Here is a 27,998-nt window from a genome sequence, read left to right on the forward strand (position 1 = left end):
TGAATGGAGCGGAGGCTCGAGCTTTGTCTGAGGCGATGATAGGTGGAGCCGCGGGAGGAGGCGGAGCCTGGATACGGGGGACTGAGAGGCCAGGCGGGCAGCCGTGAGACAGAGGCCTGGTGAATGGCTGAAGACAAAAGAGCGACACAGGTGATTTTAAACTCCCGGCCACAAGACACCCCACTATGGTGTGGGGGAAAGCTAGTGATAAGGCAGTAGGGAAGCGCCAGGAAGGAAGAATTACTTCCAGGACCAGGTAGGAATGTTAGGAAGGAGATATTTATTTGCGAAGTGTTTTGGAAGACGAGCCACTTACCGAATCCTCACCCTGCTGTCTACGGTCCGCCGGGCCAGAGGAACGCCACCCGCCCAAACCGGAAGGCTGTGCGACATCTGCGCCTGCGCGCTCTTTGTTACGCTCCCCATTTTAGTCCATTACCCTGAGAGTCGCAGCGTTACTGAAATGGAAGTCCTCGGGGCGATTCCAGAGAAACCGAGGTAAGCTGGGCTGAGGGAGCTGAACGGGCGAGAAGAGGGGACCGAGCGGGCCGAGGCTGGGCGAGTGGAGGGCGTGCGGGCAGAAAAACGGACCAAGCAAGCGAGCCGCCGCAGGAGGAGAAGCCCTGCGCGGGGCGTGCCCGCGACTGTCACGGCGCTCGGGGGCGAGGACAGAAATGGGGGGCGGGATGGAGATGACCTGCAGTCTGCGTGTGGAGTGGCGCGGCGATGGTAAGTGTACGTTCTGTAACTAAAGCACGGGAAGCAAGATTGCACTCCCGAGCCCCCGAGCTGTTTCCTGTCACTGGGCGGCGAGGAGAGGGGGGCCCCGGCAGTGGTGCCAGGGCGGCCCGTGACGCTGCTGTGTGCCTGTGGCTCCATCTTACAGCCGCAGAAAGTACAGGGCCGCCTTGAAGAAGGAGAAACGAAGGAGACGTCGGCAGGAACTCGCCCGATTGAGGGACTCAGGTAATGGACTCCTCCACGTCTTTTCCATGTATGAAATTGTTCTCCCCACTCCCTTGATAACTTGAAGCCCCAGCGTCAGGACGCAGCCAAGTACTTATTCTGATTTTTAAAAATATTGCTGTGACTACTGCATCCCAAGTAAAGGTATATTAGACCCCTTTCAGAAACAGTGTTAACGCGCCGTAGAGGGAAACGCACGGTGAATCATCGCCCACTGGTTATATGTTAGTATTAATGAAATATCTAACATTATAGGTGCAGGCATGAATTAGAGCCGCTAGCACAGCCCTTGCACATGATAAGTGTGTGCTGAATATTTTTCTTTGTAAAATCAGCAGGAGTCGAGGGTTTGGGACTTAGGCAAGTTTCTCTCAAACTTGAGTAATGTAAGACGCCCCTTTGTGGACTCATTACTAATATATTATTTTATTACATGTAAGCATAAAACTAGTTATGAAATTCTTATTTGTAAAACAACATATTTACAAGTTATAAAACCAAGTGAAATTACATATCCAGTGAAATTCTAATCTATGTTAATGTAACAATAGGGAGAATGTGAAACAGTTGGTACTGATGGAATTTGGAATGCTCCTGCTATTGCCCTGTGGTTATCACTTTTTATTTCTATTAAAATACTGCGGTGCCCTTGTACTGTTCACCATGTAAGAACTTACTCACTATGTAAGAATTTGTTCACCATGTAAGAACTTGTTCGTTATGCTTCAGAAGATCGGAGACTGACGAGAATTAGGCTTGGGGTGGATTAATGATTGTGCACTGAGTCCTCTATACAGAATTTTATTGTTAACAACCATTTGATCAATAAATATGAGAGATGCCCTCTCAAAAAAAAAAAAAATACTGCGGAACCTTCATCTGACAGTAGTGTCATTTGGCCTTCCCATGGTGAAATCTAGCCTTTATATATTAAACCTGCCTGCTTGATACATGAAATAAGTGCTACTCAGTTATAAAATTACATACTAGTTATAAATGCAGATGTAAGCAATGAAATCACACAGCAGTACTGGGTTGTAATGGTTGCCGTGCAGATTATGCAGAATATGCAAATTAAATTATACTAGACAAATTATTTTTCTTTTTTGAGGTATAATTGACCTACAGCATAACATTAATTTCAGGTGTACAACAGAATGATTCACTATTTGTATATATTGTGAAATGTATCATAGATAATTTTTGAAGACCACAAACTGTGGTCTCAAGTAACTAGGATTCTTGGGCCTTGAGAAATATAGCCAGAGAGGTTTTATTTACCACTGGAGTGGCCCAGTAATTATTTTAGTAGCGATACTTGGAATATTTAGAGAATATTTAGAATGGAGGGTGCACTTTGTTTACCTGCATCTCTCTTTTATTGAAAGCTGGTCCACTGGATAAAGCATGAAGGATAAAAGGAAAAACAGAGTAGGTTGGAGTTACTGATGCCCTTGGTGTTCTCCCCCAACCCTTCTTAAAGATCTCAGCTACTTTGTTCCCTTAACCTTTTTTCTCTAACATACCTATTTTTTTAAGACTCTTCCTCTTGTTCTTTGTTTTAAATTCCTACAGCTGTTGCTTGTGTTGCATTGATTTTTTTCACCCTTTGACTTTGCATAGTGTGTTCAGAGCGAGTCTTAGTGGAGAGACAGGTGGATCCTGGCCTTTGGCAGTTTAATCAGTTGAAAGATGCAGTCACTGATCTGCTCAGGATTGTATGGCTAGCGGCAGATTCAAGACTAAGCACTTATCTCTGGATGACAGCTCCAACTTTTGCCCACTCCAAGTCACAATTCTTTACTTGGTGCTTCATGAATACTGTGGCCTACCAGACACTGCTGTTCATTGTAGCACTCACTGGATGGGCAGACATTCCCCAGAAGGCTAGACTATAGGGATATTCTGTAAGAATTGCTGTAAGAGTGAGTTAGAAAATGATAGATGGAAATTTCTGGAATATTGACCTCTCAGTTATAGGTAGCCTCTTTAGCACCAGTTCTACTTGAAATAACCTGAAATGAACTGCTTTGTCAGAAATTAAGGTAACATTAAGTATAAAAAGCAGGATGCAAACATATAGCATGATTCCATATATAGTTAGATGTATAATACAGTGAGATATACTGTACTTACGTGTATCCTTGCATATAATTTAGTTGTACAGGTAGAGAAAATCCTGCACCCAAAACTGTTAGTCATCATCTCTGTGGAGGGTGTGAGCTTGATTTGAGGGAGGATGGGGCTTGGGTGAGTCAGGCAACAGATAGTTTTGAGCATCAGCTGCGTCCACGCGGTGTCTAGCCTATGGGTGTACCTCTGTAAGTCAGTCAGTAATAGCCTCTGTACAGAGTTCTCTGGAAGGCCCTTTACATTTATTAGATCATTTAATTATTTGAATAATGAGATATTATTCTATGTGAGTTAGAACTTATCCTGTAATTTTTTTTTTACCTATTTTAATTTCAGGTGCTGAAATAATAAAGTTTACTTGCTTAAGAAAAGTAAATAGTTGTAATTATCTAGGACTGAGTGTGCTTTTGGTTAGATGTATACTTAATATATAGGACATGTGCAAAATTGTTTTAAGTCTGAGATCTTGTTACATTTCCTTAAGATTGCTTGTTTTCCTCATTTTCTCAAATATAAATTCTGAATAAGCGATGATATGTTTTTATTATATTAAAAATTATTCTCCCATGTCTTTATTTTCAAAATGTTCTAATATACAGAAAGTTGAAAAAATGGTACAATAAACATCCATGAACCCTTCACCTGGATTTGCCCATTGTTAACATCTTGCCTTACTTTCTCCTCTATCTTTAGATACATACATAGAAGTTTTTTCTTAACCCTTTTTGGGTCAGTTGCAGATATCATGACTCCTCACCCCTAAATACTTCAGTTTGCATCTCCCAAGAATAAGGACCGCAACACAAACATGCACCCAAGTAAAGGAACAGTAATTCAATGGTATGATTCACAGGCCATATTTAAACTTTCCCAAACCAAGGTAGATTATTTTGAGAAGTTCAAATCATTTGTCTTGTGGAATGCCCTGCATTCTGGATTTCTCTGCTCCTGATTAGCCTCAGGTTACACTGTTTATGGCAAAATAATACAAAGCTGATACTGTTTCTCTCTCATTACATATATTAGGGGACTTGTAATGTCAGGTTGTTTCACTCTTGGTGATGTTAACTGTGGTTAAAGTGTTGCCAATCATGAGGGTTTACTAATGGGTGTAATTGATAAATCACTGTTTTGTATACTTGAGCCAATATAATATTGTCTATCAACTATACTTCAATTAAAAAAAGAAGGGTTGCCGATCAGATAGCTCCATTGTAAAGAATGTTTCTCCCTTTATAATAGCTACTCCCTTGGGATGATATTTTAGATGTGTAAATATCCTCTTCCTAACAAGCTTTCATCCAGTGTTTTTAGCATCTTAGTCTGAACTGTCTTATAGTGGGTGTTGCAAAAGTGATAACTTTGCTACTGAAGTTTTTCTACATTTTTAGTTGCCATTCTTCTGCAAATATGAATGTGCTATCCCACACCCCACCATCTTTTAGAGTATTGCAATGAAGCCACTGATTAATTTTTTTAATTTAATGTGTTTTCTACTACCTTTCTTGTTCTTTTTTTTAAATTTTGGTATCATTAATCTACATTTAAATGAAGAACATTGTGTTTACTAGACTACCCCCTTCAACAAGTCCCCCCCACAAACCCCATTACAGTAACTGTCCATCAGCATAGTAAGATGCTGTAGAATCACTACTTGTCTTCTCTGTGTTGCACAGCCCTCCCCGTGCCCCCTCCCCACTACACATGCTAATTGTAATGCCCCCTTTCTTTTTCCCCACCCTTATCCCTCCCTTCCCACCGATCTTCCCCAGTCCCTTTCCCTTTGTTAACTGTTAGTCCATTCTTGGGTTCTATGATTGTGCTGCTGTTTTGTTCCTTCAGTTTTTCTTTGTTCTTATACTCCACATATGAGTGAAATCATTTGGTATTTGTCTTTCTCCACCTGGCTTATTTCACTGAGCATAATACCCTGTAGCTCCATCCATGTTGTTGCGAATGGTAGGATTTCTTTTCTTCTTATTGGCTGAATAAAATTCCTTTGTATATATGTACCACATCTTTATCCATTCATCTACTGATGGACACTTGGGTTGCTTCCATTTCTTGGCTATTGTAAATAGTGCTATGATAAACATAGGGGTGCATCTGTCTTTTTCAAACTGGAGTGCTGCATCCTTAGGGTAAATTCCTAGAAGTGGAACTCCTGGGTCAAAGGGTATTTCTATTTTGAGCTTTTTGAGGAACCTCCATATTGCTTTCCACAATGGTTGAACTAATTTACATTCCCACCAGCAGTGTAGGAGGGTTCCCCTTTCTCCACAACCTCGCCAACATTTGTTGTTGTTTGTCTTTTGGATGGTAGCCATCCTTACTGGTGTGAGGTGATATCTCACTGTGGTTTTAACTTGCATTTCTCTGATGACCAGGGATGTGGAGCATCTTTTCATGTGTCTGTTGGCCATCTGAATTTCTTCTTTGGAGAACTGTCTGTTCAGCTCCTCTGCCCATTTCTTAATTGGATTATTTGCTGTTTGTTTGTTGAGGTGTGTGAGCTCTTTATATATTTTCGATGTCAACCCTTTATCTGATTTGTCGTTTATGAATATATTCTCCCATACTGATGGGTACCGTTTTGTTCTATTGATGGTGTCCTTTGCTGTATAAAAGCTTTTCAGCTTGATATAGTCCCACATGTTCGTTTTTCCTTTTGTTTCCCTTGCCCGGGGAGATATGTTCATGAAGAAGTTGCTCATGTTTATGTCCAAGAGATTTTTCCCTATGTTTTTTTCTAAGAGTTTTATGGTTTCATGACTTACATTCAGGTCTTTGATCCATTTCAAATTTACTTTTGTGTATGGGGTTAGACAGTGATCCAGTTTCATTCTCTTACATATAGCTGTCCAGTTTTCCCAGCACCATCTGTTGAAGAGACTGTCATTTCCCCATTGTATGTCCATGGCTCCCTTATCATATATTAATTGACCACATATGTTTGGGTTAATATCTGTGGTCTCTATTCTGTTCAACTGGTCTGTGGCTCTGTTCTTGTGCCAGTACCAAATTGTCTTGATTACTGTGGCTTTGTAGTAGAGCTTGAAGTTGGGGAGCAAGATCCCCCCCACTTTATTCTTCCTTCTCAGGATTGCTTTGGCTTTTCAGGGTCTTTGGTGTTTCCATATGAATTTTTGAACTTTTTGTTCCAGGTCGTTGAAGAATGCTGTTGGTAATTTGATAGGGATTACATTGAATCTCTATATTGCTTTGGGCAGGATGGCCATTTTGACGATATTAATTTTTCCTAGCCAAGAGCATGGGATGAGTTTCCATTTGTTACTGTCCTCTTTAATTTCTCTTAAGAGTGTCTTATAGTTTTCAGGGTATAGGTCTTTCACTTCCTTGGTTACGTTTATTCCTAGGTATTTTATTCTTTTTGATGCAATTGTGAATGGAATTGTTTTCCTGATTTCTCTTTGTATTAGTTCATTGTTAGTGTATAGGAAAGACACAGATTTCTGTGTGTTAATTTTGTATCCTGCAACTTTGCTGAATTCTGACATTAGTGCTAGTCGTTTTGGAGTGGAGTCTTTAGGGTTTTTTATGTACAATATCATGTCATCTTCAAATAGTGATAGTTTAACAACTTCTTTACCAATCTGGATTCCTTGTATTTCTTTGTTTTGTCTAATTGCCATGGCTAGGACCTCCAGTACTATGTTGAATGACAGTGGGGAGAGTGGGCATCCCTGTCTTGTTCCCGATCTCAGAGGAAAAGCTTTCAGCTCCTCGCTATTCAGTATGACACTGGCTGTGGTTTTATCATATATGGCCTTTATTATGTTGAGTTACTTGCCCTCTATGCTCATTTTGTTGAGAGTTTTTATCATGAATGGATGTTATATCTTGTCGAATGCTTTTTCAGCGTCTATGGAGATGATCATGTGGTTTTTGTCCTTTTTTTTGAAGTGGTGGATGATGTTGATGGATTTTCGAATGTTGTACCACCATTGCATTCCTGGGATGAATCCCACTTGGTCATGGTGTATGATCCTTTTGATGTATTTTGAATTCAGTTTGCTAATATTTTGAGTATTTTTGCATCTATGTTCCTCAGGGATATTGGTCTTTATTTTTCTTTTTTAGTGGGGACTTTGCCTGGTTTTGGTATTAGGGTGATGCTGGCTTCATAGAATGAGTTTAGGAGTGTTCCTCTTCTATTTTTTGGAAAACTTTAAGGAGAATGGGTATTATATCTTCTCTGTATGTATGATTAAATTCCGAGGTAAATCCATCTGGCCCAGGGGTTTTGTTCTTGGAAAGTTTTTTGAATACCGATTCAGTTTCTTTGCTGGTAATTGGTTTGTTTAGATTTTCTGTTTCTTCCTTGGTCAGTCTTGGAAGGTTGTATTTTTCTAGGAAGCTGTCCATTTCTCCTAGGTTTTCCTGCTTGTTAGCATATAGGTTTCCATAGTATTCTCTAATAATTCTCTGTATTTCTGTGGTGTCCATCACGATTTTTCCTTTCTCATTGTGTGTTGATTCTCTTTTTCTCTTAATAAGTCTGGCGAGAGGCTTATCTATTTTGTTTGTTTTTTTTCTGAAAGAACCAGCTCTTGGTTTCATTGATTTTTTTCTATTGTTTTATTCTTCTCAGTTTTATTCATTTCTTCTCTGATCTTTATTATGTCCCTCTTTCTGCTGACTTTAGGCCTCATTTGTTCTTCTTTTTCCAGTTTCGATAATTGTGACGTTAGACTATTCATTTGGGATTGTTCTTCCTTCTTTAAATATGCTTGAATTGCTATATACTTTCCTCTTAAGACTGCTTTTGCTGCATCCCACAGAAGTTGGGGCTTTGTGTTGTTGTTGTCATTTGTTTCCATATATTGCTTATTCTCTATTTTAATTTGGTCTTTGATCCATTGATTATTTAGGAGCATGCTGTTAAGCCTCCATGTGTTTGTGAGCCTTTTTGTTTTGTTTGTAAAATTTATTTCTAGTTTTATACGTTTGTGGTCTGAAAAGTTGGTTGGCAGAATTTCAATCTTCTTGAATTTACTGAGGCTGTTTTTGTGGGCTAGTATGTGGTCTATTCTGGAGAATGTTCCATGTGCACTGAGAAGAATGTGTATCCTGTTGCTTTTGGATGTAGAGTTCTATAAAATGTCTATTAGGTCCATCTGTTCTAGTGTGTTGTTCAGTGCCTCTGTGTCCTTACTTATTTTCTGTCTGGTAGATCTATCTTTTGGGGTGAGTGGTGTGTTGACGTCTCCTAAAATGAGTGCATTGCATTGAATTTCCTCCTTTAATTCTGTTAGTATTTGTTTCACATATACTGGTGCTCCTGTGTTGGGTGCATATATATTTATAATGGTTATATCCTCTTGTTGGACTGAGCCCTTTATCATTATGTAATGTCCTTCTTTATCTTTTTACTTTCTTTGAAGTCTATTTTGTCTGATACTAGTACTGCAACACCTGCTTTTTTCTCCCTGTTGTTTGCATGAAATATCTTTTTCCATCCCTTGACTTTTAGTCTGTGCATGTCTTTGGCTTTGAAGTGAGTCTCTTGTAAGCAGCATATAGATGGTCTTGCTTTTTTATCCATTCTATTCCTCTGTGTCTTTTGCTTGGTGCATTCAGTCCATTTACATTTGGGGTGATTATTGAAAGATATGTACTTATCGCTATTGTAGGCTTTAGATTCGTGGTTACCAAAGGTTCAAAGTTAGCTTCTTTAGTATCTTCCTGTCTTACTTAACTCGCTTATTGAGGTATTATAAACACTGTCTGATGTTTCTTTATTTCTCTCCCTTCTTATTCCTCCTCCTCCATTCTTTATATGTTGGGTATTTTATTCTGTGCTCTTTTGTGTTTCCTTTGCCTGCTTTCATGGGTAGTTGATTTTATTTTTTGCTTTTAGTTAGTATTTGGTTGGTCTTCTTTCTTTGCTGTGATTTTATTTTCTCTGGTGACATCTATTTATCCTTAGGAGTGCTCCCATCTAGAGCAGTCCCTCTAAAATACCCTGAAGAGGTGTAGTCTGGCTGTTGTCCTGTATCTTCTGGTCTCTCTTTTAAGAATAGTTGTATTTGTTGTATTTTCAAAAATATGTATGGGTTTAGGAGGAGATTTCCACTGCTCTACTCATGCCGCCATCTTGGCTTCTCCCCCCCATTATTGTTCTTGATGCTTAGATTAAAGCAGGTTGGGGTGGCTGTAGCCCTTATTATTAGAAAGCTTTAAAGACAGGTTTGTACCATAATTGTAAAGATTAAAGATTTTATCTTTTTTTTCCTGAATTATTGACCAAGGTTTTCTAATGCTCAGATAGTTTAACAAAGCATTTAAACTCCCTCAGGACTCTCACAGAAGGAAGAAGAGGATGATGATGCTTTTATTGAACAACAACTAGAAGAAGAGAAGCTGTTGGAGATGGAGAGGTCAGCACTGACTGAAACATTTCTCATGAACCCAGTTATTTTATTTGAATACTATAAGTCTTTACAAACTAGTATGGGTCTTCTTTGTAAAATATTGTACAAAATAGTTCTTATTTATTCATCTGTAAATATTTGAGTATGTATAGCGATAATGTTTTATTCATTTATTTATTTATTTATTTATTTTGGTATGGTTAATGTGCAGTTACTTGAACAACATTATGGTTACTAGACTCCCTCTATTATCAAGTCCCCCCCCCACATACCCCATTATAGTCACTGTCCATCAGCATAGTAAGATGCTATAGAATCATTACTTGTCTTCTCTGTATATATTGCCTTTGCCGTGTTCCCTCCGCCTGCTATATTATCTGTGCTAATTGTAATGCCCCTTTTTCCTCATCCCTCCCTTCCCACCCATCCTCCCCTGTCCCTTTCCCTTTGGTAACTGTTAGTCCATTCTTTGGTTCTGTGAGTCTGCTGCTGTTTTTTTCCTTCAGTTTTTGCTTTGTTCTTATACTCCACAGATGTGTGAAATCATTTGGTACTTGTCTTTCTCCGCCTGGCTTATTTCACTGAGCATAATCCCCTCTAGCTCCATCCATGTTGTTGCAAATGGTAGGATTTCTTTTCTTCTTATGGCTGAATAATATTCCATTGTGTATATATACGACATCTTCTTTATCTGTTCATCTACTGATGGACACTTAGGTTGATTCCATTTCTAGGCTATTGTAAATAGTGCTGCGATAAACATAGGGGTGCATCTGTCTTTTTCAAACTGGGCTCCTGCATTCTTAGGGTAAATTCCTAGGATTGAAATTTCTGAGTCAAATGGTATTTCTATTTTGAGTTTTTTGAGGAACCTCCATACTGCTTTCCACAATGGTTGAACTAATTTACATTCCCAGCAGCAGTGTAGGAGGGTTCCCCTTTCTCCACAACCTCGCCAACATTTGTTGTTGTTTGTCTTTTGGATGTTGGCCATCCTAACGGATGTGAGGTGATATCTCATCGTGGCTTTTATTTGCATCTCCCTGATGATTAGGGATGTGGAGCATCTTTTCATGTGCCTGTTGGCCATCTGAATTTCTTTTTTGGAGAAGTGTCTGTTCAGCTCCTCTGCCCATTTTTTAAGTGGTTATTTGCTTTTTGTTTTTTGAGGTGTGTGATCTCTTTGTACAAAATATTTCTTATAAAATACCCTGGATAAACTATTTAAATTTCTACCTGATGGACTAAAAGAAGAAGATGTCACCCTTTTTTAAAATGAAAGTATTTTTCACTTTTATTGCTAATTTGTAAATATTTTTGAGAAGCCAAAAGAAAAAGTCCAAATAATTAAGTGTAAAAGGTGAAACGGATTCAGTGAACTCAGCACACTCAAAGAAAGCCACTGTTAAGAAGTTAAGAAAGTAGAGGTATACTATACATGTGTATTTCTATGATGGGATGATATTTATACATATTTTTATATATATATATTTTTGCTGAAATACATGTATTTGTTGATTAAGAGACCTAATTCAACCATTTCAATGGCAACATAGTATCCATTGTATGGATGTAGCATTATTTATTCTTTGTTCATAATTTATAGTTCTCTATTGATGGACGTTCAGTTCATTTACTATTAAGTGACATTCACTTACAATTATTAATTTACTATTACTAGCCTATTTTTTCTTATTAATTTACATTCAAGTTTTTTATTATTATATGAAAAGCTACAATGAGCATCCATTCTTATATATCCTTGGTAATTGTCATATTATTTCCTTAGGAAAATGCCTAGAAATGAAATTGCTGAGATGAACGGATAAGTACATGTAAAATGTAGATGGCTGTATAGAAGGGACATGCCAGTTTGCAGCCCTTCCAACAGTGAATCAAGGTGCCCGTGTCCCCGTGCCTTCACTCACACGAGGCATCAATTTTTAAAAGTCCCATAGGGAAAAGTTGTTTTATTTTATTAATTACGATTTCTTAAATCTTGCACCTTTCCCCTTTGGGATACATTTTCTAAGTTGTGTAAGCAGTATTATTACTTGATTAAGGATATTAATCCTTTATCTGTCATATGTGTGATGCATATTTTTCTCATTTGCCGTCAGTCCTAAGTTAGCTTATGGCATTGCTTACCACCGTTTGATTTTCATGTCATCGGCTTTCATCATGATATCTGGCCTCATAGACTTAAAAAGACCCCCCCCATCCAAGATGATGAAAATATTCTATTTTTTTTCTTAGTATATTTTTTGTGGTTTTTTTTTAAGTGGTACACAATAATGTGAATGTCTTAATGCTATTCAACTGTACATTTAAAATGGTTAAAATTAGAAATTTTATGGTATGTATATTTTGCCACAATAAAAAAATGTTTTAAAAGGAGATAAAAAGTTCATAGACTCTCTAGATGTTTAGTGTGTTCGCTGGAAATGTTGCTTGTTGTACTTAATTCCTGTTGTCTACCTAAGCACATAAATAGGTGGAATCAGCCAAATGCTAAAGACATGTCGTAGTGATTGAGAACATGGAGTGAGATTCAGCCAGATCTGTGTTCTAGTCCTGATCCTGCTACTTACTTGCCGTGTTCAAGTTGCTTTATGTAAGCTTCAATTTCCTTGTCTTAAATATGAAGATAAAATCATGGTACCTACCTCATAGAATTGAGATTAACTTAAGTTAACGTAGTGTTGTCAGACAGGAGGTGCTGTAATAACTGGCTGTGCTTATTATAGACTTCTGTTATGAAGATGATATAATAGTATGAAATAGGGAAGTAATTTTTTGTTTGCCCATTTATTTGAGATGCTTCTTTTAAATCACATATATGTATCTTTGTGTTCCTTTGATTTTTGTTTATTCCTTTATGAGTTGCATAATACTGTATTGTTGAAAAGCAGGAAAATTAATTATGTGGAGATTCTCATGGCTTTAAAGCAGATGTATAGTATCAAAGATAAATAAAGCCAGACATTAAAGTGGTGAGAATGGATTTTATTTCATTACTCCTGACAGTAGGGGAAAGAGCTCAGCTCCATTGCAATTTGTGCAGAGGCAGTTTGGACCTTTAAAAGGAGAACAAGGAAGGCGGACTGCAGAGGCTCAGTAGAATCAGAAAAGTGAAAAAGTACAAAAGGGTTGATGAGTGTAAATGTAACTAGGTCTGCTGTGTTTGTTACTGGCAGTTAGGGAAGTTAGGGTTCTAACCTCCCACAGAGACTGGGGAGAATCATTCTAACTAATGATTACCTTTCCAAGGAATGGCTCAGCTCATTGAGAGAGTTGCTTCTGAATTGTAAGAGACACATGTTCACATTAATGAGCCTTTTGTAGTTAATTTCCTAAGGGAAGGCAGGGGCCTATCATCAGGTATTGGCTAGAGTAAGTAGTCCACTTTCCTGGCAGTACTGAGCTCTCTTAGGCATTTTGATGTGTGTGTTGGGGAGGTATGGGGTCACCTAGGGACATAGAAGCCATGCTAGAGTTTGGTCAAGTCATCTTAGTGTAGGGGATTGATAAAGTTATGTGCCCAGAGTTTGACAGTTCTCAGTAGTATGTTCAACTTATTTAATTTTAAAGTTTGTTACATTTTCCTTTTTTGAGGTCTTAGATTTATATGTACTTTGGTTCAGTTTATATACAATTAATAGGATTCTCAGAAGATTCATAAATCAGAGTTATGCACACTGAAACACCTACATATACCCTATAACATGCACGGGAACATTAACATGCAATATGCGAGGCTCTATCATGGCTAAAAGATGTGTTCCTGGAATCCGTGGTTGGAAATGGCATATATTTTCCCTTCGAGTGTTTGACATTGTGGTTAGGTCCTCAAGCTCGACATAAAACCTTAGTTAACTCCTAATGTTGCTAAAGTACTAGAGAACAATTTTCTGATATTTCAGTTCTCTTTTATAAATTTAGTGGGAAAATGCAATCTAGTTTTTCGACACTCAATTTGCTAATAAATTTCTGACATTAATCCATCTTTAAATTAGAAACTTGTGATATGAGCTAAGACACTTGCCATCTTAAGATAATATTATTCTTTAAAATTGGTCATTTTTAAAAATAGACACCTGCCATTTATTTTTATAACTCATCATCTTAATGTCTGTAGCTTTATTTTAAAGACATGATCATGACATAGTTTTATTTTCCTTCTTTCAGCAGTTTAGGTACTTGGGGCAAACCACAGAGGTCTCAACTTTATGGAGTAGCAGTCCAAAAGTTTATGGCAGTTTTTCATAGTGCCAAAGTCCTGTAATTGCCACTTTAAAAATGCATAGACTAGGAGGGGTAGTACTTTCTGAATATGAAAAGCTAGATGTCACTTTGAAACTTGTTACTCATTTTATTGGCACCTAAACATCACTATGGTCAACCTAGAGGGAAACTTGTAGTGTCATTGTTTTATTTAAAGATGTCACAGCTATGAAATGTAGAAGTGGTGATTTTAAGCCATAACCCTCAAGGAAGATATTTGCTGAAATGTGCTTTTCCAAGATGGCTACTCATATCTTCTGGTCCTCTTTCTAGGAATTATCCTTCATGATAGTTTAGTTATTCCCAAACATGTCATTTTGCTATCAAATATATGTGTGTGTGTGTGTATGTATGTGTACTCTAATGCCCATTTATTTGATTACATCATGACACTGATAGGCAAAAATTGCATGAGGAGTGGTTGCTTCGGGAGCAGAAGGCACAAGAAGAATTCAGAATAAAGAAAGAAATGGAAGACACAGCTAGAAAGCGGCAGGAAGAACAAGAGGTATAGTATTAATCAGATAACCAGGTAACGAGTTAGTGAATCAAAACAACTCTGATTAAGAGTTACGTATCTTGAACTTAAAAGCAGGTATCATCCATTTTACTGATGCTGTTAACCTTTTTCATTTACTTGCTCTACATCCTAAATGTTTTTCAAAAGTGAGTGAAAAAAAAATCACCTTCTCTTTTTTTCTATGCCCTGTAAAGAGAAAGTTAAAGGAAGAATGGGAAGAACAGCAGAGAAAAGAGAGAGAAGAGGAGGAGCAGAAGCTACAGGAGAAGAAGGAAAGACAGGTGATTCTCACTGCAGGGGTAAATGCCCAGTGAGCAGTTGTGGTGTGTGCAGGGGCTGGGGAATAAGCTATAGGCATATCAGGGTTTGGGCATCTTCTTTTGTTTAGAAAGAGTCATGTTTTGCATATAGATACACTATAGTGTCCTTAACAGTGTTCTTCTTTGCATCTGTGCTGTGGCAGATACCTTAAGGCTTTTCTTCAACTCTACCTATCTTACACTTTATACCAGACAAAACCGTTTTTGTAAAGGTCAGACAGTAAAGACTGTAGGCTGTTTGATCTGTATGGTCTCTGTGGCAAACGTCCGACTCTGCCAGTGTGCTAATGCAAGCAGCCATAGAAGATAGGTAAATGACTCATTTTACTTAGAAAAACAGGCAGCTGGTCCCTGCTTTATACTATATACCACTCTAGAGCAAATGGTGTTTTTCTGAGCTTCTGTTGTATATTGGTTGACTTACTTAGAGAATATTATTTTGTATAGTTTCCACATTTTAGTTCATGAGACACTTAACTGCTTATGACATGTCATAAAGAATTGATTGAAGAAAATCAGGAACTCAAATATTGAGGAATTAGAAAATTTTTTTTGTTATTAAATCTTCCTTTCCAGTTTGGGCTATAAAGGTAATTGTAGCTAATACACAGTTGCCCATCAAAAAAGGAATCTGTACGGCATACATCTTGCAGGATCTTTTAAAGATTGCTTTGGTATATTTTGCTGCTGTTCTTTAACAGTGTATTTATTTCAAAGATATCGCAGCTCATCTTTCCTTGACTGATTCATTAGGATGTTTTCTATAATATTGCTAAGTTAGACTAGCATAATTGGGTAATCACTTTATAATGGGGAAAAGTGATTTGTTGACATCTTAGTCATGACGGGGTAGAAACAGCCTCTGTGACCTTTATATTTTGTGTCTCAAGCCATCAGTTAATTTCTGAGCAAATTTTAAACACCTTTACTTGAGTGCTGCTTTCCAGATGAAGCAAGACCACGCTAGGTTTTTAGGGGGCAGGAAAATTGTTTGGAGCTTATCATTTTTTATAGCGAGTCATCCATTCCCGTTTTAACAGTGGAATGTTCTTCAAGTGAGGTCTTTCTCGCATCAGACAAAAGCTAAGGCTTCTTTTAAAAACCCAAGGCTTTTGTTTCAAAGGAACTCTAGTGAGACAGGAACAGATAAAATGAGGTAGATTCTAAGCATATGTAAAGGGCTGTGCAGTCTGTTTCTGCTGTGTGCTAGCTACTTTTCTAGTGAACAGAGATAAGAGCTGCAGAAAAGACAGTCTCTGCTCTCCCTGAGTTAGTTTTGTAGATGCGGGAGTCAGGTGCCAAGTGCGCAGAGAAGCTCATGTTAAGTACTATAGGATCAGTGCTGGGAAGCAAGCAAGCAGTGAGCCTGTGGTGGAGTGATGGGGGTACGGAGTGCTGCTTTAGATTGCCTGCCCAAGGAAGACTTCCCCAGGAGCCCTGTTTGAGCTGCCACCTGACGGGAAGATCTCAGAAGGAGGGGTCCAGGCAGAGGGGTCCAGGGAGCAGGGAGGGGCCTGAGCTTGGAGCTGGAAGAAGGTCAGTGTGCCTGAATCCTAAAGACCAGAGGCGAGCGCAGCAAGGACTGGGGAGGAATCCAGGAAGGGTGGCAGGGCCAGAGCATGCCAGCCTCCTGCGTAGGTAGGAAGGAAGGAAGGAGGAGTTTGGGTTTTATGTGAAGTTTAATGGGAAGTTATTGAAGGCTTTTTAAGCTGGGAATGACTTCATCTACTATATATTTACCTTTAACAGTTCATTCTAACTTTTGTATGAAGAATGGAGGCAGGTGTTGAGTGCTGATCAAGGAGGCGATAGTGGAGTGGAGTGACCAGGTAGAAGCTGCTGTTGTGGATAGGATATGATTGTACTGGGGATGAGTGGAGGGCTTAATAAAGATAAGTACACAGATTTGGGGTATGTTGCTACCACAGGACTGTAGCTAATAGATCGAATGGATGGGGAGGGGAACTCAAGTCCCACTTTCAGGTTTTCAGTCTGAACAGTTTGGCAGATGGCAGCACCAGTGACAGATACGGGGCATCTAGGTGGGTGGGGGCAGGGAAGAGCTGGAGTTCCGTTGGGGGCACACTGAGTGACCAAGCACCCTTCTGTGATCAGGTAGAGTTCTTAAGTAAGCAGCTAGACAGACGAGTCTTTTAGGTAATGCTTTAAGGGTCTAGGGAAGAAAGTCTGTCCAACATAATTTAAAATTTGTTTAAATGACAATGAGGTCAAAATTTACTGGCATATTGCAGGACTTCCACTGTCTTACTGAGAATTTTGAGATTCTTCATCAATCCTAATTACACTGTTCATGTCATAATTTAGCTTCTGTTGCATCAGTATGAGGTTTCACTGCATTTTATATTCACCTCATCTTCACAGCTAGAATGTGATATCTTTGCTCAAAAGTACTAAATAGTACTGTTGCTGAAACTATTATAAGATTATGTTTTGTGATGCAAGCTACTAAATGTCCTATTTGAATAAAAATTCTCAGCTCTATATCCTTTGAACACTTTTCAGGAGATGTGTGCTGTATAGACAGCAAATTAGACCCTAAAGTCTTTTGTATGTGTGGATTTGGTTTTTTTTTTCACTTGTTACACTTGAGATTCTTAACCAGAGAAAACCAGATGTGACTTACCTGACTTCCAGGTTTTCATTAGTCCTGTGTTTGCATCATTTGTAGGAAGCTGTGCAGAAGATGTTGGAGCAGGCTGAAAATGAGGTATTTTCAAAACCTTTCATTAAGAATTTGAGACCAGCGAACACTTCTTTAAAAACAGTTCTTCAGTCATGTCAATTTTGTGGTAAGCTATTTAGGTCACGTTTGAGTAACAGAATCACATTTGGGGCTCTGTGACTTAAACAGCAACAACAGAAGTTTATTGAACAAAAGCAAGTTATATTGAGTTACTCCTGTGGACCATACTTGTTATAGTTCTCAAAGTGTACATAAGCAACCTCACAGGCTGTTACCCCAAAACAGACAGTTTAATTTGCTGCCAAGTGGGCATGTTAGAGTGCTTTAACCCATTTCAGAATGGATGCCCAGGAGAGAGACCTTGGTGACTGCTCCTGGTAGCCAGAGGGCAGTGACTGGGAGCCAAGAGGGAGATACAATTTGTGTCTCAAGACAGTTGTTTGGACAGTCTTGATTGCTTGTTACAACCTGAATGTGTATATTCTTAAGTGAATCCATTTTTATTTTAGGCCAAAATATTTGAATACCTTTTAAACATTGAATTCTTCATGGATTGTTACACCACCAGTAAAGTCATGGTTATTTTCAACAGTTGGAAAATGGTACCACATGGCAAAACCCAGAACCACCCACGGACTTCATAATGGAGAAAGATCGAGCCAATTGTCCATTCTACAGTAAAACAGGAGCTTGTAGATTTGGAGATAGGTAACTAATTCTGCTTTATCATGTCAGAATTAAATGAATCAAAATGTTGAGGTGTTACAGTCCTCTGTTTTGGGAGCTGTGCGGGCTTGAGTTGGAAGTACTGACAGGCACTGGTACCACAGCTTTAGATACCACAGCTTGAGTTGGAAGTACCATAGGCACAGCTTTAGACTGCCTCCCCAGATATTTTGTCTTAGCTGACTTTTCAGTAGGGGTTGTAGGCCTAGCCTTCAATATACTCAGATTGCACGGACTGTCTCCACACCAAGTGGGGATTTTCTCTAGACGGGGACTTTGGCTCTCTTCTAAAACTCATAAATACTCAATGTGACACCCTGAGACCTAGAGCCAAGTTCATTCAGATGTAATAATCCCATGAGCAGAATTTTAGCCTCATTAAGTTGGTTCTTTGTTTAATTCTGTATATGCTTCACACCCGTAAAGTTCTGATTCACTGCTAACACTGCCAGGCAGGTTGAATCCTTGCTCTTTGTGCTGTCAGTAGCTATCCTTGGGAAGACGGACCTCGTTATAAGGTCTTTAACTAAATAAGAGGGTCCAAAATAGAAAAGTTTGGAAAATAGAAAGTTATACATGAATGAACTCTGATTGCACATCTCTGAGCTGGGCATGGTGTGTGGGGCATTCTGCATGCATTACCTCACCAGGCACAGAGATGGTTAGTACAATGGTTAAACATTTAATCATTTTAGGGCCATTGTTTTTTTCCAATGTTTGCCTGGTTCTTAAGCTTTTTTCTTCCCAAGTTCTGGGATTGATTTTTTTTTCCTCCCTAAAAATTTTGTCTCGAACAATTTGTTAACTAGAAAACTAATTAGGAAAATTTTCATGATAGGGAACCTTGAGCTATATTTTTTCTCATTTTATTTTAGGAGAAGGAAGTAAATAAGAAAGTAAACTCATAAAAATGAATTTTTAAAAAATCAGGTACAGCCTGGTCCCATTTAAACTATGAAAAGAAAATTGTTCTTCATAATGGTTAGCCTGCTTCCTTAAATAAAAATACAATTACATTTATCATACCATATATTGAATAGGCACAAGACTGTATGTATATCTTGGATCCTGTCTTACCAGCCATGTGACTGGGGTCAGTGCATCTCACAAAGAAGGCCTCAGCTTCCTTCATTTGCAAACTGGGGAAAATACTAGCTCTGACTATCCTAATAGATTGTAAGGATCAGAGGAAATAATAGAAAAGTGCCACCCAAACTATGAAATGCTGTACACATATGGGATTGGACTGTTCCATTAGCTCAAAACTCTTAGATGATCCTATAAGCATTGATCATATAGAAGCAGGGTTGTATCGTTCTCACTCTCCTGCATCCCACATATGACTCTGTGCCTGTTACCACAGTCTCTCATGCCAGTGGGCTTTCTTTTTCTCTTTGCTTTCACATGTATAACGCTTTGTGAACTTCCTCAAAAAGACAGCTGAATGGCATATGAACTTGGAAATAATTCCCAACTTTACATTTTAATGGGAGTCCATATATTGCTCAGTCTTAGAACAGTTTTGTTAAGTGTTGAAATTTGACATCTGGATGGAGTTCAGTGTCTTACAATTAAGTTGAAACAAAGTTACTTGAGTCTTTATCTAAAAGTTTAAAGCAAGCTTTTTATATGTAGTTTCTAACAAATGGACTACTGAATTTGTTTTTCTTTCTTATGCAGGTGTTCACGTAAACACAATTTCCCAGCCTCGAGTCCCACACTTCTTATTAAAAGCATGTTTACAACATTTGGGATGGAGCAGTGCAGAAGGGACGACTATGACCCCGATGCAAGCCTGGAGTACAGTGAAGAGGAAACCTACCAGCAGTTCCTGGACTTCTACGCTGATGTGCTCCCCGAGTTCAGGAACGTGGGGAAAGTGATCCAGTTCAAGGTGGGCATGCACAGCGTGCATGAAGGGGGAACCGGTTCTCTTCTTATGAAGGCTCCCAGTGGGACAGGAGGGCACGGGCCCAGGCAAGCGCCAAACGTTCCTTCCTTCTCTCTCCCTTTCTACCATCCTCCATTGCCACTGTGGTAGCATGAGGTCAGAACTATGTGCAAGTGTATTTCCTAGATGTTAGGGTCTAGGTTGGGAAGGATCTTCTATGGCATCAGTGCCTTTGCAGTCTACCTCTTTTCCAGCCTGTGGATCTTCTGCATGAGGTCCTCGCAGTGCGGCACCCACCACTCCAGTTACTCCACTCACCCACTTTGTCATTGTGTTTGTTGACGGTGCCTGCTTGCAGCTTCCACCCAAGGTGCATGGTCCTTCTGGAGCTACCCAATGCCTCAAGCATTCCTTGAGGCAAAGTTCAGGGTAATTGTTGGTGCTCCTGGGGCCCAGTCATTGAATCCTGACAGTGAAGCCTCTTTGTGATTTGATCAGATTCAAACCCGAATGATTTTGTTATGTTGGGGTAGGGAAAATGTCCTATAATTTGGAAAAAGAAAGGAGTGAAATTGTGGATTTTTTTTCCTGCTAGTTGGAAATGACAGGGGAAAGTTGGAATAGCCAAGGACAGAGCCACTCCTCATCAGCAGCACTCATGAAATGCAAGGCTATATTTCTATCCGATTTCAAAATTCTTAAAAATTCGCTTAAAGTTGCTCTTTCCCCTTTGTTTCTGTTGCATGCGTCTTCTGGTCTCTGCACCACTCCTTAGCACAACCAGTGCACACTGAAGTGGGTGCACCCGGCCACACATGACAGGGTACCGTGGTAGAGGTGCCACTGAGGAGCCAGCGGGCTCTAACTAGCCTTGTGCTCTTGAACCTGTCACTTAACCTCTGCCTGCCTCTTCCTCCCAAAAGTAAGAGAACTGAACTACATCCAGTGTGATGGGGTCCCTACATCATACTGCTTCCATGAAGTTAGTGGTAGAGCTGCTTTGAAAACTGCAGACTGGTTAGTGGAAATTCCACCATTACCTGCAACAGGCTGCCCCACTGACTATGGCATACTTCTTTTCTTTTATTCAGAATTCTATCAGCCAAGCTCATGCTAATCACATTGGCAGTTATAAATGGAAAGCTGTTTAGTAAATGTGTAGTAGGAACGCTTCCAGAGCATTGAATTCATCATGGAAAGTTAATAACCACTTGAGAACCACTAGATTCTAGGGTCCATGGTGCAGCTGACATGGCCTCCCAGGGCCTTCTAGTCTTCCTGCAAAGGGTGGTGGTATAAACTGAGTATGGACCCTGCCTCTTTTTGGATACACTAATGAAAAATTCAGGGACAAGTTTGTAAAATTAGTCATTTTGAAAATAAAAGTGAAACATTGGTATGAATACTTGAGGACCTTTTTATATCATTATGTAAAAACAGATTTGTCATTGAAGGCAAATGATCAGATATTCAAAAACCTAACTAGTAATAAGAATGGTGCATATTAAAATGAAATATTCACACCTATCAGGTAAAAAATTATAAATTCTTTTAATGTGGCGAGGATGTGTGAATTAGTAAACCACTTCAGACAGCAGTTAGTCAGAACCTAGTGAAGTTGAAGGCACGTGTGGCCTACAGACCAGCACACACTTCCTGGTCATGCACCCTGGAGAGACCCTCACACCCAGAGACATGTTCACGAGCACTGGACATGCAAGCACTGGAAGCGGCTTGGATGCCCATCACGAGAGGAGTGGATGAATGAATTGGATAATTTGATATATTCAGCACGGGGTAGTTAAAAAGGAGTCAGGTTTACATGATTATATCTTGAAAAAAGAATGTGGAATAAATACTATTTATATAAAATGATAAAATGTACAAAAAGTACTATATATTAATATATATACAGATTTTGTGTACATGTGTATACCTGTATATACATAATGGATATGCCTATACATAACATTATATGGCCCACATATGATGTGTGTTGATGCCTGTGTGTGGAGGTGGATATGTGTGTGTATGTGTGTGTGTAGATAGGAGTGTGTGTGCACGTGTGTATGGACTATGATGGAAGAGGGAGAAGAGGCTGGAAGGGCTTCAACTGGGTCTTTAATTAGTTTTACATATTTAAACATTGTCAGTCAAAAATAGAAAATGTAAGTGTTCACCTCTGGGTGATGTACATATGGGTTGATTTCTGTTCCCTTTATTTTTATGCACATGTGAAACACTTCCTATCTATAAAGACACCCAAGCTGGTCAGCGGGGCTCAGTCGTTGGGGCCTACAGTGCTGCTGTGTGCTGAAGTATGCCAGAAGTAGGCGGGGAGGGGTTCTGGACTTTGCCATCTTCGGTCAACAACTACTTTTGGCAATGTTCACCTGGACAAAGTGCATTTGATGACTGGGGTTTGTTTTCCTTAATTTCTCTTTGTGATAGAATTCTTCATTGCTCCTTAGGTCAGCTGCAACTTGGAACCTCACCTGAGGGGCAATGTGTATGTTCAATATCAGTTGTGAGTATTCTGAACATAAACATCCTCATGTTTTTTTTTTGTTTTTTTGGTTTTTTTTGGTATCATTAATCTACAATTACATGAGGAACATTATGTTTACTAGGCTCCCCCCTTCACCAAGTCGTCCTCATGTTTTGATATAGTGTTGGGACTGTGTTGACATCTGAGGTTTCACCACTGAATATATAGCTTTCACATGCATGGCATTTTTTAAAAAGTAAATGTTAAGAGCTGATACCAAAATATAGAAGGGATTTTAAAATAATGCATTTGTATTTCATTCTTTGTGTACTTACATAGTTTAGAATCTTTTACAATATAGTCTTTTTTTTTTTTTTTGCTCATGTAATTTTATTAATTCTACTAAAAACTGGAAAGGGATACCTAGCAGAGAATGGAAGAGTGTAAATCAAAAGAGTCAGGAGCTGAAGCCCATGTAATGTCAGTGTGCATCTGGCCCACAAAGAGAGCGGTTAGTGGACCATTTCTGCTGGTCTTGATGTTTGTCTGGGCTGTGCTGTGGCTAATGGGTTAAATTAGCCATTGTAATAAGAACAGCAGTCCTAGCTGAGAAAGATGAGACTCTGACAATGGAAAACACTTCTGCATTTTTAATGGTCCGGTCTTTTAGGGTTTAAGAAGCTGTGACTCAAGCCAATTCCCATGCATCAGAACCTCTCCGAGGGTTAGTAAAAGGGCTCCTGAATAAATTCTTAACTTCAGGAGCTTGAATGCTCTAATGGGCACTCAATAGAAAAGTAGTGAGTGGACTGGTGGAGGGGGGGGGGTCCTACAATAAACTAAAGTGTTAATTAACAAAAAGACTAGTCTTCATAGTAGAGAGTCACTGTAAAGTGCATCCTTTTATTTGTGGTTTAAAGGGAAGAAGAATGCCAAGCAGCCTTTTCTCTGTTTAATGGACGATGGTATGCAGGACGGCAGCTTCAGTGCGAATTCTGCCCAGTGACCCGATGGAAAATGGCAATTTGCGGTAAAATACAGCATGATGATTTTTACCCCAGTTCACCATTATATAATGGGACATTGTTATGGAAAAACAGTGTTCTTGCCTCATGCAGTAGATGATGAGTGCAGATCCTTAGATAAACGACATGACATTTCCGATCTGTAACAGACCTTGCAGGTCACTTTATGGATGAGACTGAGGTCCCGATGTATCAGAATAGAATCAGAGCTGGAATCCCTTCTTCTCATCTTCAGGCCTGGGCTCTGAAAGTTCAGGAAGCCTAAGAACTTGTGCCTGTGGGAGGCCATCTTCTCGCTGTCCCCGCTTCAGAGGTGTTTTCTATTCATTGGCTCGTCTCGCTTGATCTGTCTGGGTTTCTCCCCCTTCATTATCCCTAATGAATCTTCTGTCATTTTTGCCGCTTAAAACATTACCTATATAACATGTCCTGCTTTACTTGAAATACATGCTTTTGGGCAGTGGAGATTGATTATAGTTGTGGGGTCTGGTAAGGGCACATTCAGTCCAACTGACTCATGGGACAGCGGCCACTGAATCAGGAAATGAGTCAGTCCCTTGAGCAGCCAGCACTTTTGAAGGACCTGGTTATTTTTCCTCTGAGATGGGCTTAATGCAAATGCTTTCTGTTGAAATACCCAGGAGGCAAAAATGGAACTGTCCATGCCTGGGTTGGGGTGAAGGGTGCAGCACTTCCCTTAACCTTTGCTTTGCACTCACCTCCTCAAAACCTTGTACCTAAAACTCTAATTTGTAAAGTAAATCTTTGGCAACCTGGTGTTAATGGATGCTGTCACTAAAACCACTTACTGAAGGAAAAAACCCTCAGACTTTCTTGCTTTGGAAAAGCAGAACTATTATGCCTTGTTTGAAGTTTGGGGGGCTGAGATATGGAACTGTTTTCTCCATAAAAGCAGTGACTTCTGTCAGTCCTGGAATCCAGTGTAATTTCATTGAGGTGCTTCGGAGTGTGACTCTGACTCCTCCAGAGCAGGAGACTGTTTTACGTGTTTGTTTCTAAATAACACTTTGTTATTTTCCCTAGTAACTAACAAGGTTGAGCATGATTTTGTGTCCTATTATTGGTCCTTTGCATATGTTCTTTGGAGAGATGTCTGTTCAGCCACTTTGCCCATTTTTAATTAGGTTGTCTTTTTATTACTGGGTTATAAGTGTTCTTGATATATTCTACAGACAAGTCCCTTCCTGTGGTTATGATTTATAAGTATTTTCTCTATTGTGTGGGTTGTCTTTTCATATGGATGGTGTCCTTTGAAGCGCAAAAGTTTTTAATTTTGATGAAATCCCGTTTATCTTTGCTTGTGCTTTTGGTGTCATATCTAAGAAGACATTGCCCAGCCCAGGGTCACAAGGATTTTAGTTGTATGTTTTCCTCAAAGAGTTTTATAGTAAGTTTCATTTCTTACATTAAAGACCCATTTTGACTTTTTGTGTAAGTGTGTGGTGTGGAGGTATTTCACTTTTAACTGTTTTCCGTATTTGGGGCATTTCCTGCTTTAAAAAAAGTTTGAAAACTCCAGAAGGATCTCTTAAGCTCAAATAGGTTTCACCTTTGACAATAATCTTCCCTATTAAAAGCAGTTGGTAAATTTATTAAAGCATTAGGCCAGTGTTTATCATTTCTTAAAGTGTGAAGAAAATATAGAATCCTCAACTTATAAAGGCTTGCTGTCTTGGCCAGTGGTTCTCTCCAGCCACCACCGTGCCCTCCACAGGGACTCCAAGGGCTGGCTCTTCAGTGTTAATGAGGCACTGCACTGTCGTCGATCATTGGGATGGTGAAACCCTAGAAAAAATGTCACTATCTGTACAGTTGCACTCCCCACCATAATCCAGGAGGAGAATGGGATTGTCTGGTTATTTAAAACTTCTCAGTGCCATTTGTTAGCATGCTTGAGCACTTTTCAAATTCTGTGGACCAAAACCATGACATTAATTTATGTAATCCCTTTTAAATAATTCACAGGAGAAAATAGTTCTGTCATTCCTGACCATCAGACATGTACCTTCTGAAAAGAATAAAGTACCAGTAATAAATGCTGTTCCCTCACTGTGCCATTGCAGGTTTATTTGAAATACAACAATGTCCAAGAGGAAAACACTGCAACTTTCTTCATGTGTTCAGAAACCCCAACAATGAATTCTGGGAGGCTAATAGAGACATCTACCTGTCTCCAGATCGGACGGCCTCCTCCTTTGGGAAGAACTCGGAAAAGAGAGAGAGGCCAGGCCGCCACGATGAATACTCCAGCAGGCCAAGGCGGAGGAGGAGCCCCAGTACAGCCCATTGCTACCTAAGAAACGGGGAACTGGAGAGGAAAAGGAGGAGGAATCACAGGACGACGAAATCCCACAAACACACCTCACAGAGTCACAGAAGGCACAGGTCCCAAAGTAGAGGAAGGAAAAGGGACCGCAGTCAGCGTTACGGCAGCCAGAGCCAGAGCTCCTCCAGGTCCAGGAGTCATGGTGGGAGGAGGTCAGGTAGTAGGGACAGAACCATTCATAGTCCCAAATCCAAAATAAACCTATTTTGTTCTTAAATGATTATATGTATCTTACTGTGGCTGCTGCATAATTGAGTAAAGGGTTCTGAGCCCAAATGGGTTAAACAGGTCTGGCAGAACCCTGGGTAGTCTGGAACCTTATTTACTTTAACTCTCTGATAAAACATAAAATGTATACATTACATGAAAATCACTTGTAATCCTAACCCTCAAAGATAACCAGTTGACACTGGAGTGTGGTGCATTAGCTGTTTTTCTTCTTATAGGTGTGTACTTTTTACAAAGATCAATTGTGGCTGCAAATGAATGTGTTTTTCCCCACAAAACATTGTCATATTCTAAGCCTTGTTCCTGTGTTTTTACTCACTGTATAATGTGGATCTATCAATTTATTTAATCATATCCGTACTGTTGGAGTTTTAAGTTATTTTTAACTTCACTATTAAAGAATCCTATGCTATAAATAATCCTGTGGTAGATTTCCTGACATACTTTCACACTTTTCTGATCATTTCCTTAGGATGAATTACATCAAGGTATATGAATGCTGAAGTATTTCCACATTGCCTTCCACAAAGATGAGAAAAAATTTATCAAATTTTGCCATTCTCACAACACCCAGTTACTTTAATCTTTGCCAATTTTGTAAATTTTAGGTTCAATTGTCCATTCCTATTGGCTAAACCAAACGCTTTTTTCTGCATTTAATGGCCATTAAATTTGGTAACTGACCCTTTAATAATCTATTGGATTTTTCTACATGTAAAAGCTGAAGTTTTACTTTAAAATTCACTTTCTCCATTTTAATGTACTGTAGGGTAGAGTTCGTTTTCCTCCTCCCTCCTACCACATGTTCAGCTGGAGGTTTTCCATAAGGGTATTCACTTTTTAATGTGTTGCAGTTTCTTACATAAATTATTTCTGTCATTGTCAGGAACATTAGGGTCATTGCTACTGAGTATGTTTAGTGTTAAGGCAATTTTGATAAAAAGAAAAATGTGGTCAGAGAACCTTCTGTTCTTAAAAGGCTTAGGGCAAAGTACTGCTCTTAGATTTCAGATCATAAAAAAAGATGCTCTCATGCTTCCTTATAAATTTTTTATTTTCTTAGCTGCTTTTCCATTGACTTACTGGGTATCTTGAATTTCAAAGTATGTGGCATTTGGCAACTTGAGATTTGGAAGTAAGGACTTAAGCACAAAATACTGAAGGTCATGAAATACGAAAAATTTCTTGATTGGGATTTGAATGATGTCTATTGAAAATGAGGGTTCTTTAATCTGTAGTCTATAAAAAGAAAAGATGTGGTCCAGAATACATTTTAATGATTTGTTCCCAACTTTAAATGCCTTTTTATACTAAAAAAAATGATTGTCTGTAATTATCTAATTGATTCACTAACAATAATTGTCACTAAATTCAGAATTTTTCAATACTTTCCTAAGTACAGTCAAGATAAACACGTGGTAAATATGTGGTAGTCAAAGCTGTGCAGTCTTAATAGATCATGGAGGAAAACTAGGTCAGCACCAGCTTGTGCTGAGGCAGATGTGCCAGTGACGGACCCTGTGCCAATGGGCAGTGTGGTATGGAGGGCAGTTCTTAAACCACTGACTGGCTCATTATCCTGACCAATGTCCAGCTTGAACTTTATTAATGCTTTTTAAACTTAACACCCGAATACTATTTGATTCAAAAATTCCAACTTCACATTGTCAGCAGAAGCCCATATGCCTGTTTTCCGTGAAAAAAAAAAACAGCTGTGCTAGAAGCTCTTGAACTTTCCAAGTACCTTTTTTTTTTTAGACTAACAACTTGATCTGACGGTAGATTCCTCATTCTTAAATATCCTCATTGTAGTATGTAATGCTTCCCGTCTGTATTAATAGCAAGTGCCTTAACTATCATAAAGCCAAAGCTTTGATTTGCTGTATGTATTAGGCAGTAGTTTGCACCTGCTGCTCTGTTTCAGTGGTGCACTAACACCTCCGGTTCATGAGTAGGGGGGACTTCAGTTAA

At 39.1% G+C, this 27,998-nt stretch overlaps 1 protein-coding gene and 1 long non-coding RNA gene across 2 annotated transcripts in view; one reads left to right on the plus strand and one right to left on the minus strand.

Moving 5' to 3' along the window:
- Positions 1 to 443, minus strand: part of LOC140847487 (uncharacterized) — a 34,413-nt gene extending 33,970 nt beyond the window's left edge. Inside the window, exon 1 of the long non-coding RNA XR_012127550.1 lies at positions 317 to 443. This is a non-coding gene — a long non-coding RNA (uncharacterized lncRNA). The remainder of the gene's footprint in view (positions 1 to 316) is intronic.
- Positions 72 to 26,446, plus strand: ZRSR2 (zinc finger CCCH-type, RNA binding motif and serine/arginine rich 2). The gene is made up of 11 exons (XM_037020495.2): positions 72 to 498; positions 887 to 966; positions 9,419 to 9,500; positions 14,178 to 14,286; positions 14,493 to 14,579; positions 17,308 to 17,346; positions 17,915 to 18,030; positions 19,729 to 19,942; positions 22,411 to 22,466; positions 23,348 to 23,457; positions 25,537 to 26,446. The coding sequence occupies exons 1-11, from the start codon at positions 263 to 265 to the stop codon at positions 26,013 to 26,015; spliced, it is 1,608 nt and encodes a 535-aa protein (XP_036876390.1). The 5' UTR covers positions 72 to 262; the 3' UTR covers positions 26,016 to 26,446.
- The last annotated feature ends 1,552 nt before the right edge of the window (positions 26,447 to 27,998 follow it).

The sequence above is a fragment of the Manis javanica genome, chromosome X (genome assembly GCF_040802235.1).
Source record: "Manis javanica isolate MJ-LG chromosome X, MJ_LKY, whole genome shotgun sequence".
Lineage (NCBI taxonomy): Eukaryota > Metazoa > Chordata > Mammalia > Pholidota > Manidae > Manis > Manis javanica.

What these genes read in the sequence shown, in the direction of transcription:
- ZRSR2 (XM_037020495.2), top strand. Translation starts at nt 263, where the DNA reads ATGTTAGGAAGGAGATATTTATTTGCGAAGTGTTTTGGAAGACGAGCC. An exon ending in GCGATTCCAGAGAAACCGAG is followed by an intron (nt 499 to 886) that starts GTAAGCTGGGCT and finishes TCCATCTTACAG; the next exon opens with CCGCAGAAAGTACAGGGCCG. An exon ending in TGGAGCAGGCTGAAAATGAG is followed by an intron (nt 17,347 to 17,914) that starts GTATTTTCAAAA and finishes TATTTTCAACAG; the next exon opens with TTGGAAAATGGTACCACATG.